At 42.5% G+C, this 14,470-nt stretch overlaps 1 protein-coding gene across 1 annotated transcript; it reads right to left on the reverse strand.

Annotated features, from left to right (window-relative positions):
• Positions 1-725: 725 nt before the first annotated feature.
• POGLUT1 (protein O-glucosyltransferase 1) lies at positions 726-14,160 on the reverse strand (the record flags this gene model as incomplete). The annotated part of the gene is made up of 10 exons (XM_010137020.1): positions 726-950; positions 1,571-1,627; positions 2,161-2,328; positions 4,423-4,481; positions 5,258-5,357; positions 6,386-6,445; positions 7,990-8,111; positions 10,594-10,729; positions 11,164-11,307; positions 14,070-14,160. Coding segments are annotated over 10 exons (1,094 nt in total), but the record flags the coding sequence as incomplete, so codon positions are not given.
• Between the last annotated feature and the right edge of the window lie 310 nt (positions 14,161-14,470).

Consider the following 14,470-nt stretch of genomic DNA (forward strand, 5'->3'; position numbering starts at 1 on the left):
GTCTGGCCGGCTGACTGGTGAGACCTTTTAGCAGGAGCTCAGTTTCACGTGGCTGTGTGGGCACCCAGCTCACCTGCTGGAGGATGAACTGTCTTTATCTTGGTTGCCAGCTGTTTGACTGACTGCCACTCAGACTTGGCACTGTGGCAACATCATCACCACCAGCTGCTCCCCTATGAGATAGATAGTTTAACTGTGCAAGGATCATTTCTCCCTTCAATGGCACATCAAAGCCTTACCATCAACCTCTAATACCTGACATAAACTCTAAGCTATCTAAAATGGTTACCCAAATCCCAGTACCTGATTCTGTCCGAGCACACCTAATACCCCAAGTGCTATCACACAGGTGAGGAAACATTGACCATTTGCCGAGAAAGGGGCATATATCTCCCAGCTGAGTGTAGCTGACAGTCTGTGCGCCTTGCCCATCAGTAGAGAGGACTTAGTAAAAAGACCAGTAAAATTAACAGAAAGGCTCCTTGTTGACTGAAAGGGATTTAGGATCACTCCGAGACAAGTAGTAAGTAAGCACCAAATGCTAACAACCCTCTTCTAGGCATGACCACGACCACCCCATTAAATAGCCATAATCCAACATTCTACTTAACATTCTTACGGCGTCGGTAAAACTGGGTCCCACTGCACGGGAGCAGTTTCAAAGTTAGTCTACTGCTGTTCTCTGTGGTTCCAGCAAAAAGGTAAGAAGTCTGAGAGGACAAGAAGGAAGATACACTGATCTTTGGATTTCCACAGACATCAGTTTGAGCTGAAGAGAAAACCAGGGAATTTTCTACAGTTCTGATTTCAGCCTTTCAGAAGCGATCTCACTGTAGCTCTTCCTTCTCTTCACTTTGTAAGTCAAGGCTTGGGAATATTCAGACAGCAGATGCTCCCAGTAGCAAGAGACATCCTCCATCTGCAAGTGCTCAGTGATGAATTGGCGTCCCCTAGAGACACACAGGCACAGTCAAAACCAATTTCCAGTTCCTACGAGAGTCTTTGGTTTTGTTTTATATCAACTTTCACTCTTCTGTGCTTCAGATGAGAAACAACGTGCACTGCTCTGTACTGTCTATTTTAATTTCACAGTTTTCATTCACGCTCACAGCTCTGACAGTTGCAGCGCTTTTGTTATCCTCAAGATGGTATTTGTTATCTGAGATAATAAATATCAGATTTCACCAATCAGATACAGCCTGAGCCACACTGATGCGTGCTCCTTCAGCAGCCACTCTCTGCCAGCCTGGATACATAATACTTGCAATGCAGACACAGTTCCCAGGGGTCAACTCACCTCACACAGACACGAAAGCTCCCAACTTTTGATAGCTTTCAGTGGGGTTCCTGACAGAGGTCACATCTGAACCAAAGACCTAAGCATATAACCTTGTTCTGTGGTTCCACCTGCTTGTTACAAGTTCCTAATCCTCTTGCTGTTACTGCAGATCTGTTATATTGCACCCCATTAATACTAGGTTGTCTTTGATAGGTGGCCCCTTCAAAAGCTGCATACGAAAATGCTTTTGGAAGACAACTGCCTGGTAGCTAGAAAGGACACACAACTTACCTCTCTGAAATTTCTTGTGCTATGGCGTCATTTTCCTTTACAAACTGCAACAGCTCCCTGAAAAGAGGACCAAAAAAAAACCTAAGAAACAGCCAGCTCAGTAGAGAACATTGTGCATAGCTAAACTATTGTGAAGGATGAGATTACGGATCTACAACGAGCCAGGGACTAGTGCTCCTCATTTCAGAGCACAGAAGAATCTTGCCCATCTCGCTTGTTCCGTACCAGTTCTGAACAGCATGCTGAAATCTGGGAGCTAACGTATTTTCGGCCCAGTGACAAGTTCCTCTTCCTCCTTATCTGTGCTGCAGGGCCCACCTGCAAATTTAAGAGACTACTGCCTGCTGCTTTCAGTGAGGGTGATAGACCTACATACCCCAGTGAAACTGTACTCTCCAAGTAATATAAGGGAAGGATTCTTTGGGGGCAGTAATAAAGAGAAAAGAAGATGACCTCCAAATACCTTTGTTGAGCAGAGCCTAGGAGTGGAGGCACTTCTTAGAGTACTACAAACCAAACCACCTTCCCAAACACAGCAGACCTTCCCTGGGGCATGCAATGCTCCCCTGAGCGCATTTGGGGTCTCGCACCTGACATTAGAGAGGTCTGATCGGACTGGGATGTAGTGGACCCAAGGCTTCAGCTGGGGGTAGAAGAACTCCAACCACTCTTCTCCAACATGAAAGACAAGTGAACCACATAAGAAAAGGTGTTTCAACCGGAAACTGGCAGCCACTCCCCGGAAATTAAAGAGATACCTTTAAAAAGATAAGCAAAGAGAGGGACCTGATCATGCTTGGCATTTTGTGAGGAAATGAACTAAGAAACTGGGTTCCCAGCAGCAGTCAACCTTCTCTTACAGGTAGTAACTGGGGGGGTCTCCCTCACAATGAGCTACACACCAGTCGCTAAAACAAAGGGAAAACATTTATTTGAAGCACCTTACAGAAAAGGTGAGCTGAAATTACAGATGTGCTAGGTGAGTTTCTGCTGTCTGTCAAAAGCGAGGGAGAAAATCAAGGCACCGGGCTTTACTTCTGATAAAGACACCTGCCTGTGACAAACCAAAGGAGGCCTCATGGAAAACTGCCAACAAGGCACAGAAGGTCACAACATGGATGCTGATCCTGTGACTTTACACTTCAAAGACTCTATTACGACAAGGAGCTTTTTCCCAATCCTCTCTTGGTTTGCAGTCAGTTTTTCTGCTCATTGTTCTGTTTTGCCACATCTATCCTAGTTGGGTTTTGTTGTTTCTTTTTGTTTTTTCTTCCTCTGGGATTCTGCTTTAATCTGAATCTAATTGTTTCATATTAACTTGGGAATGCAACCCTAGGAGGTTAAATAGGCTGCCACAAAACAGATGGACTTTGGAGATAACAAAGAATCCACAATTTTGTTTTCAGTATTTTCTGCCAAGTTAGTAAAGTGGGCTTGACTGGGGGCGGATTTGTCTCAGCAAACTGTATCTCAGAGGGATGTTTGTTTGCTTATTTGCTTTCTTTTTTTAAACCCACATTTCTCCAATTATATGGAAAGCTGTTTTTCCTGTGGGCAAAACCCCTCAGAACATATAACAAACCTTTGAAGTCAAACATTTTGGGTTGGGGGAAGGGAGTTCTTTTAATGAAGCTACTTTGGCTGAGATGGAAATTACAGCTAAACTTGGCTCAGCAGTAAGTGACAAGGAGTAAATTTGAAATTATTTTGCATTCTTTCTATTACCTGGGAGCTCAAGGCAAGGTTGAGGAGCTCATTGTATTAGGAACTCAGATACATGTAGAGATGTAACAAGAACAGTAGTCTGGAAGAGAGGAAATGCCTCTGTCCAATTTCAGATACAGCTGCCACCATCTGTAACCTCAGACAAGTCACTGAGCACTGCTCTCAGTCTGATATAGCACCTATACTGCAAGAAGCAGCAAGAAGTTCGTGTTGACCCTACCAGACCCTGGTCTACAATAAAGTGTGTGAGAAAGCCTCAGCCTATACTGTACAAGAGGCTTAGGAGGCATCGGAGCTGGGAAGTCTGTGTGTAACAGAAGGCAGAAATCTGGGCAACAGTCTAGTGAAATATGTAATGAGACAAGTCAATCACATTTGCACAAAAACACAGATCCAGCTAAGTGACTTCTTGTATCAGCAGATTCTAGCTGGCAGAATCGTAACTAGGTAACTTTAAAGCAAAACATCAGGCATACAAGTGCATATGCACTAAGAGTTTGTATTTTATACAAATAAACCCACAGAATATCACACCAAAACCCCCTCTCTGAAGTAGTTAAAAAAGAAAAACCTTTGTAAATCAAACCCACATTCTCCCAAACAACACACAAAGAAAGAATCAATACTGTATCTGCTCAACCCTATTTTAAGTTCTCTCTTTTACTCTATACATCCAGGGGCAACGTTTGTCCCAGTAGTATGCAGTATGCATATGAAGACATGATTCCTTAGTCATTATGTCTTTGAAAACAGTAATGCTATCACTGTAGCACTGAAATAAAATAATTTTGAACACACAGCTTGGTAAAAGAATATAAAGAAGAACTGATAGAAAGTTTTTTATTAAATAAATAGATAAATTTGATCTATATATTCATCAGCGATCTAAGACCTTTTCTTTCCCCAAAGCACTTTATTTCTCCTGACTTAACAGGGGAAAACTGACACTGAAAGAGGTCACGCTAAGCTCCCAAATTTTCAGCTGCTTCATGTCTGTTCACAAGCTTTCTTGTCTGCATGAAGCTGGTTATTCGAATTAGACCTTAAAATAAAATGAGACCTTAAACCAAATAAGGAAAGAAAGAAACCCACAGGCCTTGAACAGCTTTATTAATCAAAACTCTTACTTGTACTTGCAGTGATCAACCAGTGGAATTTCCTTTGCAGGAGGCTTCCCCAAGGTGTCCTTAAAAAAAAAATAAAAAAAAATAAAAAAAAAGGTAAGCTTTGTACAGTGATTCCATATTTGTTTTCCGTCTCAGTTAGAAACAAAACTGAAGTCTCAAAAACCTTCCATTCCCACTTCTGAGAAAACCTTCTCTGGTGGGCTTTTAGAATTATCATGAAGAATTCCCATCCTTTCAAACAAGGAAAAAAGTTCAGTAAATTACATGCTGCCTATAAGCAAATGCCAGCACAAACGCATTAAATAATAATAATGTTCAGTTGGCAGCTACAGGGCCGGAAACAGCCTGGGACAACGGACTACATGAAGCCAAGTGTAACTGGATGAGCCAAGACTGTCCAGAGAGAGCTGGATTGTAGGCTACGTATGGAACTAAGTTATCAGTTATCAGAAAGGTATCAACAAACAGATCAAGAAATGGAGATGACAGAAAAAGGTTTACAAAGACTGACACCACCACACACGCAGCTCAGGGCTGGAAGAGTCGGCTAATTTTGTTGTAATGGAAGAGGAGGGGATTGGCATAGATTAATTTTCTTATGTGTGCTGGTTTCCTGGAGCAAAAACAGAGATGGAAGAAAACTGTTTGGCCTGTCAGTCTCTAGACACACCTTTCTTTCATCCATCAGAGACGTAAGGCCATCAAGGGAAAAACAAGCCTCCCCCACTCCAGAGGATCACCCACGACTCTCCAAATGCTTCTCAATCATCAAAGCCATCTTGCAATGCTACCCTTTCTGGCCTTCACACTCAGGAGACAGACAACACCCACACACCTTTTCGGATTTCCAAGCCTGGTTTTTAGTGTACTCAGCATCAACAAGTTGCGGGTTTTCTCGGGACAGCAGAATGAGAGGATCTCTCTCAGGGCTTGTTCTGCAAAAGAAATGCTATCAGTAATTGCTGGTACACACAACCCAATGCAGCTAACAAATAATGAGACTCAAGACCCTGCCTCTTTATGAAACTGACCCTGCTACGTGCCCCCAAAACATTATTAAGTGCCTACCACACAGTGTTATTTCTGTCCAAGGGTATATTAGCAGAAGAGAATGAGTTACGTGTACCAAAATTATCTGAGGCCACATTTCTTTATTTGACTTAAGTAAATAGTTACTAGTATTATTCAAGCAATTCCCAGGACAATTCAGCAGACGTTATGTTTCCTTTAGCTTTTATCCTGATAGGTACCAAATACTTTAACTCCCTTTTAAGGCAGAGAGAGGGATGAGATGCTAAGCATCTTCAGCACTGACCCCTCTGACACTAATTAAAAACTACTATTGATAAACAAGATTATGACATCCCTGAGACTCACTCCCCATCATCTCCTGAGCCTACCTAGTAAGCTATCAAATCCTTCCCTATGGGGGATGGAGGAGGAACAAAGTATTGGGTTTAGCATTGTTTTCAAACTGTCACTGGAAAGAGGGCAAAAATAGTCTACTCTCTTACCCCACCACTCAGGTAACTTAAGGCAAGGATGCTTTTGATTCCATGTCAAGCACTTGCACAGAAAATGAAGTATTCACATTGGCAAGAAGCATGCACATCAGTACCAAATCCTTAAATTTGTATCATGCACCTGCAGTTCCTTTCACAGCACAAAACAAGCTCGCTCCTAGTGCGACAGCTTTACTCACTAAGAATTAACATAGCAAATCCATCACAACTTCTGTTTCCAATATTAGACTTATAATAATAAACTAGTTACAAACGGTAATTCTTATGGAGAAACACTAATGGTGAAATGCTGCTGTACAAAATGTCTTACTTTCCTTACTTTTATAAAACATATCCTGGGTTACACTTGTTTAGGTCTTGGAGATACAGAAATTTTTGCATACAGACAGCTGTCACGGCCTGTGTTGGTAAAACCGCCTGTTGCAGGAAAACATGCTCACCTGGATCCTCGGAAATACCCTTTAGAGATTTTTTTCATCCATGGCCATTTTTCTGCAGATCTGAAAATATTGTTTATACATGGCAATAAATGATTTAATATAACCATGAAACAGCACTCTCATCAGTTTCCACAGCATGACCTCTTTTTACAATTCTTCATTTTTGATGGAAATCGCTTTCTTCATTATAGGAGAAAAAACTCTCAGCCAGTCCAATGAAACAAGTTTTCCTGTGAATACTGTGTTTAAGGCAACATGATATAGGCTACTTTTCAGAATACCTTTCAGTCAAACCAATGAATTACACACAATCCTCTCACCAAACATTTAAGGGTATTAAGATTTAACTAACATTTGAAACCACTTTTTGCACTGTTGCTTTATTTTTCTGTGCTTCACTGAATATGGTTAGTGCAAATGACTAGAAGGTTTTTAACCGCTGTCGTTTCCCATTAAAAAAACCCAACCAAACAACAGAAACAACAAAAAAACCCCACCTAGTGTTTTACATTTAAAACACAGGGATTCGCTGTTTCCCCAAATAACTTCCATTATAAATCTAAGCGAGTCCTTCAAAATAGCTGTTCATGTTTTATTTCTGTCAGCACAGTCACCTACCTCCCTCTGGGGAACTCTTTTGTACTCTTCTGTTGCATCTGGCTTGATATGTAAGCCCTGATCCCCAAAATGATCTGCATAGGTCAAGCTTTACATTGTCTTGTAACCCAGTGACACAAGTGGAGCCACTGAGAAAGCAAGGATAAGGAAATGCTTTGGACCTTCATTGTATTATATCACATTAGGCTTCAGCTACGAATAGTCCCATAGATCTTCAGATTTTCAAGAGGGTAACATCCAACCTTGCATTCTTATGTCAAGTGACTGACATCAAGGTGGTTTTTTTTCTTGTTATGATTCTATATTCAGTCACTGTGGCACACTTTGTTTGTCACTCTCCATGGGAAACAGCCCCTAATTCTGCTAATAGTCAAAGATCCTGCCAAAAGAAAGACTCCCAGTCAGAAACATCTTCTAACTCTCAGCCCAGTAATGAAGCTTGATCCTTGGGAACGATTCCAGGTTTCTCTATTGCACAATAATATTCAAGTAAAAGCAGATCTAAAAAAAGGCTTTCCTTTACCCTTCCAGAAGCTTATACAAACATCCTGGATCATCCCCGCAGTGAAAAAACCACTGCTCCTAGTGAAGTAGTTGGAAACAAAGGAAAATATTTCCATGTATCAGGGCAGATTTCTGCAGGCAAAAGATAACTGCTACTTTATTGACAAGCCCTATCTCACCAAAAATGATAATAATCTGACCCTGACAACATGAAGAATGTGTATACTTTGTCCTCCGCATTCCTCACTGAAGTGTTGGAAACAGAGAAGCTAATTATAACTTCTAGTTACATCATCCAAGGTTTCCATGGAGAATTCTTCTACCGCAGTTAGGCTGTATGTAGTTAATGAGAGGCAGGACAGATAACAGGCCCACAGACCTATGGTCTTAGCCCTCAACGTTGGCCCAGTGCTAGATGGCTTTCACCCTGTGTTTGTCTTCCATTAAACCTCACCACACACATAACCATTTCCAAAACATACCTTATGAGGTCCTCTCTCATGAGGTCCCAGCGCCCTAAACCTGTTGGGTAAATTGGCCAAACAGCTGGTCCTCCTTCCCAAAATGTCCAGGCAGGATACATGATATCATTGTATTCAGGTGTCTTAAGAAAAAGGAGAGTAATGTAAGAATAAGAATATGATCTACTTCAGTTTCCTGACCGAACCCACCAGTAATGAACATCCCTTCTGGGAGTTCCGTTGGCCTTCTCCATTACTGTTTCATGAGCAGCCATTAGAGTTTTGCACTCATCACGGTGTTGCTGGGGTTCTTATGAAGACAACTCAATACTGAAATGTTCAAATTATTTTTAAAAGGCTATATCTTGCTGCATGACAACACAAGACTTTCATGTTAGAAAATAACAAAAGAGGTCCGCAATATAGCTGATTAGTCAACAGGGGAAGATCTGAGCTCCACTCACCTTTCTAAAGACTTGTGCCTATGTCGAGCTACAGATACTCTCTACTGATAAAGTTAAGAGTCATCATTATCTCCTCAGAGATAGAGGCACTTATAGACACTTTAACATCTACGTTTCAAACACTTCAGTTCATTCCTGCCTTCCTAGAGATCACTTAACAATTCACTCTAACAAATATCCAGGTCGTGTAAGAATTTCAGTTCCTTACTCCTGTTTGTCTGCTTAAATCCCCCTATTATCAGAGGGAAGACTAGTACTTAAGTAAGACTAAACCCTTTCATGAAACCAGATCATAGGCCACTTCCTTGCACTAGTAATCAACTTCCTATAAAGTTGTCCATCTGTTTGTCACCTGGAGATACCAGAGAGTGTCCAAGGCTACAAAGGTAGTTAGGAGGTTGGTGCACATCACATATAAACAGAGGCTGAGGAATGGGTTTGTTCATACACAGGAAGAGAAGGCTTGAGGGAATCTAGATGCTGTTTCCTACTACCTAATGGAAGAGTTCAGAGAAGATGGAGACGAATTCCTCTCAGAAGTGCAGAGACACCACAAAAGGCAACAGGCTTTGATTACAAGAACAGAAATTCCAATTAGATATTGGTAAATGTGTTTTCATTCTGACGGAGGCCGAATGCTGACTCTGGACACCCTGTCCTTGAGAATGCTCAGATCTGGGCAGGATGCAGCCTGTAGCACCCTACTCTGAGTGAGGCACTAGACTGGGTGACTGCCTGTGGTCCCTTCCAACTTATATGAGTGTGTACCTCTATATCTGCTCCCTCTCAATCTCACTATAAATAAGCGTTGACATGACAGCTCCACCACACCCTGCAGTTGGCATTGCAAGATGCAGAACTGGGCAACCCCTTATGCTTTCAGTCTTAGAAAGCACCCTAGACCAGCATCCTAGAGCCTTCCTCATTCTGGTAGGGACTAACACTGGCTGTTTAAATGCAAGCTATACTTAGGTCCTGGATTTCAGTTAAAGGTAGGGCTGAGTTTACAGTTCAGATATTGGACAACAGTGACCAGAGAACTCATTTTCTTGCAGGGTCCTGCAAGGCACTCAGGGCAGGATGATGAATAGTGCAGCAAAGATTAAATTCCTGCAAGCTGCTCTCCATCGGTCTGGGTTCTGCTGGCGAGTTAAGGCTGTGCGATGGTCAAAAGGGCAAGACAGCTAGTTTTACTACAACATCTGGCAGCAAATATTGTTCTTGAATGACAGTGCTTGCAATGCTGTACTGAAATTCTAGAGAGAGTTTTAGGATGGCAGGGGACTAGGCAATAGTTAATTACGGTTCAGACTGCATGAGCTGAAGACTTGGGTAAGATGCTACAAGTTTGCCAAAACTGAATAGGGCCTGAACTACCAAAAGCAAATTATTTCTTGCTACTTTTTGCACCTTACCCTCTGCTAGTCTTCAGCTAAGAACAGGATCATGATCAGGGTTAGGTAGCGTGGATGCAGGATTTGGGCATGTTGGGCACACACTAAGGCAAAGCAAAATGAGCTGAAGCTTGAGGTGTAACGATATTTTGGAAAGGATGAGACACAATGCTACAGTCAGGTTTAACAACGGGAGAGGTAAGAAAATACTTTGGAGGACTCTTGAGTCTGGGAACAGAGACGCAGACAGTGAATGTCTCTGTGAGTGTATGTGCATTTTGCACATACATTCCCTTTTCCACAAAAGGGAATCCAGGTGAAAAAGGTTCACACAGCAATATGACAGAAAAAAAATTAGAAACCTGTGGTACTAAAAAAGAGGACTAAAATACTCTCATTAAATGAGATTAACTGTATGACAGGTGATTGATGATCAAAAATCCTCAACAATGATAAACTAAGCTAAAATTTTAACAGAATCATTGCAGTAAATAACAGTGATGCTGGGGCATATCCCATCCAGCTGTAAGACATTCCACTGCAGCAGAAGTACATTTTTTGACCTGGAAGAGGAGCTAATGAGGAGAAAAACTGTCCTATTGAATTAATCTGCAAGTATGTCTGCCAGATAACTGGAAGCAAAAGGAAACATAAAAAGCAGGCAATTTTGACACAGAAAATCTGTGGAGGACCATCCTCAAAAATGAGTTCCCAAGAGAAAGGACGTGCACGTCTCAGAAACGGTTGGCTTTCAAAGGTGTTCACACCTTACTGAAGGAGAAGACTGGGATAATGGGTTTCATCCACTTGGGGACCTGGGGGTAGTCTCGCACATTGATCACCATTTCCATGTCAGGGAGGTGCTTTATGATCCCCAGAATGAAGTGCTCAACTCCACTGCATCTGTAGAGAAATGACATACGACAAAGAGCTGTAAGGAGAAGACAGAATCCTGCAGTCTCTTGCATGCCTTTCTCTCTGTGCAGAAGCAGAAGAGAAGGTGAGCCTGAGCCATACCACACTGCAGGCTGAGAACTGCCTATAGCAGCCTCTAAGCCCCAATGTAGTACAGACGCCAGTGAAGCAACCCATCCTGTTAAGTCTGGCCTTATCTGCAGCTTTCTCTAGGATCCCACCACCAAACAACCCTTTACACACTGAATTGCAACACTTAGCTGTCGCTACATTTAAGCATCGGATATAGTATTCTACGCTCCTGCTCTGACAGGAATTCAGACCTCTGAAATACCATTGTGCTTAGTGACTTTCACCTTGACAGAATTGCAAGCATTCTTACATCCCAGCTAGGGAGACAAGATCTTCTGCACAGCTCTTACCTTGCAGGGAACATGCAGTCCTGCTCACGGTACAATTTGTTCTTAATGATTTGGTAGTGTGTCCCAAGCTTTCGGCTCACCACATCTGATATTATCTCCTCGGAAATGCCACCTCGAAATGGTGCCAGGTCCTGCTCCCACACACTGAAACAAAACCATCAACCATTATTATGTACAAAAATTAAATTACTGCAGTATATAGAACAGACTTCTAGGTAAAACAAGCTCCGTGTAGCTTCCAGGAACCCTGCTACATGTGGAATAACGGAGAATTTAACTTCAGTCACTTGGAAGAGCTGTTACCCAGAGACTCAAAGGTCTAAGCTTCACTTTTTGACTATCTGTGTGCTGTTTGCCTGAACAGAAAGCCCAGCACAGGGGCTAAATCAACATGGACAACTCTAGTTACTCTCCCACAATGGACCCTACATACCTTGGCAAGTTATGGGTGGAAGCCTTCAGCTCACTTAACCTTTGAGCTGCGAAGCTTGTGCTCTGGCCTTCCATGAATGATGGGCAACACCAAGAACAAACTCCTCACACAATGTCATGCTATTTACACATTTAAAAAGAAGGTAAGAGTCTAGTTGCAAGGAACAGCATTGCCCAATAATGCTGCATGCACTGAAAGCCAGCCCAGGAGGACAGACCTATGTAGCATGTGTTCTGTGACATCTGCACATCACCAGTGAGCTCCAGAAATGCAGTATGAAAACATGAACTTAATGAATATAAGAAAACACAGAAGGAGGATGCAGTTGATATAAGTTTAGTCTAGCGGACCTCAGATCTGACTGCTTGGAGCATTTAATGAACACTGTCAGATTGTAACAGCCATGGACACGTCCTACCCACTTTTTGTTAGACACTGCATTAATGTCTTAGTTTAATACAATACTGTGAAGGTGATCTCACTGTGAGGGTGGTCAAACACTGGTTACAAGTTGCCCAGAGAGGCTGTGGAGTTTCTGTTCTTTGAGATATTAAAAACCAGGCTGGACACAGCCCAGTGTGTGCTGCTTGAGCAGAGGGGTTGGACCAAATGATCTCAGGAGGTCCTCTCCAACCTCCAGGATTCTGCATTTCATAATCAGGCAGAAACCAGCAAAACTACACAAGGAATTGTCATTGTGAAAATGGGCTGACCAGAGGACAAGCAGCCTGGCAAGAATGCAAACGTAATGAGCTTGAGAACAGGAGGAAAGCTACAGTTTTATGGCACATCCATCTCATTGTAACCTATGTGACAACTGAAAGGTAGCAATGAACATGTTACGACATTTAGTCTTTGGTCACTGAGACACAGAGGACGAGACCTAAACAGAACCTGTTACAGAGGGAAAAAGTACAGGCTTTCGATGTTCTGCTGCATATTTACATACCTCCAAAACAGCTATCAGAATGAAAGAATTTTCTCAAGTGTCATACAGCATACATGCTGTATTACCTTCCTGGATTCTTTTGCAGTGCCTGTCATGACATCAGTGCTCCATGAGAACCCTTAAACGCACTAATGCTTTAGTGAAAACTAGGTTTCGAGACGTACAGCAACCATAACTTCATGTTACTATCAACTATCATGTTCTGAAGATTTGGAGGTTGTAACCACTCGGGAAGGTATTCTCTCTAAAAGGAGATGGTGGAGTGTATGTTTAAAGATTCAGATGTCTTTAGGCTGTATTTGAACTTACTGCAACTTAGTAGAAGACCGGAAGGCTAAACTAGAACAGACTTTTCCTTATCAATATTTAAAACCCAATGAAGATCAAAAACTCCAGAGTGTGCAAACAGTTGCCCAGGATGACTCATCTGATATTAAAAACCAATACAGCACTCCTCACCTCCTAAATGAGTGAGCACATACAGTACTTTTAAAAAAGAGTCTTAGAAGTTGGGTATCTATGTATCCACATTTGGAATCCTAATGCTAAAGAATGTGTTGACTCTTCCCTGGATTCCCTCTTCTCTTTTAAATAAAAATGCTGCTTAAAGATATCAAAAAAACCTCAGTCCTACAATCCCTGCCCATAGGGCAATGATGACCTATGCCACTGTAATGTTCGCCGTGCTGCAGCCGTGCTCTCAGTGCTAACAGAAAGGAAGTTTGGTTTGGCTATGTCTCCAAGTCGGATCAGCCTGCACTTGTGCTGCTCACAGTAGTCTTGCATTGTATATAAGCCTCTAGCGCTCTGCATTAAATTCACTGTAGGAAGATTAGGCCAGCATTTCAAGTCAGTGCTGGTATTATGCATAATGCTTCACAGTTATAAAAAAAAAAATAAACAGAATTTATGTATTGCTGAATAAGCTGCTCTTGGATCACACTCTTGTCATGTGAAAGTCAAATAGTTTAATATCCATTCACTCCAATTCTCACCGTTAACTAAACTCCCTAGAAAAAAAGGCGCTAAGAAGTGCTGCGCACTATCATGCCAAATGAATCTGTGCTCTGTAAAAATCTTTCTTAATCTAGCTATTTAGAATACTTTACACATACTTGATTTCTTCTACTTTTAAAAGCCCATGAGAAAGACTTGCTAGTGCCGTGGCACTGGGAGAAGGTAGAAGCAGATTGTCGAGAGAGAAGTGTCACCAGCTATAGGTACAGTTTATTGCGTGATCACATATGAAATGCTGACACAGTGTATGTTCAACTGCAGAGGACAACAAGAAGTGCGATCAGTTTGCAAGTGGACACACCTTCTATTGGAACTATGGAGGTCAACCTGTTCCACACAATGCCATTAATAACCTCCTCTTTGAAAGCACTGTGACCTGCAGTGGCTGCAGATGTAATACCTTTGAGCCCAAATATTCTCTAGCTAACATCCAACCATCAGCGCTGGCAAAAGTATTCCCTCTCATGGCCAGAGGCCTCTGCAGTCAAAAGAAAACCAGTCGCTCACCTTTGGTGGCAGCTGCAATTCTCCTTTACACACGGCTTATAGACTTCCACAGCTTTCTTAATTTGGTCAGTTACTGTTTTCCATTTGGCATCTAAAACACACAGGAAGGAAAAGTCAAAGGAATTAATCCATTAAACTGCCAGAACAACTAGCCAGAGCTGAACAGCATTTCTGGTCCAGCCGGCAAGAGCAATGCACCCGGGCCCAGCACTGCTCCAGTCTATGCAGCTCAACGAGAGCGTGCTTAAAGCAAGCGGGGAAAAGAGCCGTCACAGGCACGGAGAGGGGCCACCCAGCTGAGGGGGCCGGGAGAGGTGGCCGTGGGCCGTCACGGGGTGCCGAGGGTGCTGCCCGGCCGGGCGGAGGCGGAGGCAGCGGCGAGACTCTCTCGGCGCCCTCAC

This window comes from Buceros rhinoceros, unplaced genomic scaffold, assembly GCF_000710305.1.
Source record: "Buceros rhinoceros silvestris isolate BGI_N320 unplaced genomic scaffold, ASM71030v1 scaffold47105, whole genome shotgun sequence".
NCBI lineage: Eukaryota > Metazoa > Chordata > Aves > Bucerotiformes > Bucerotidae > Buceros > Buceros rhinoceros.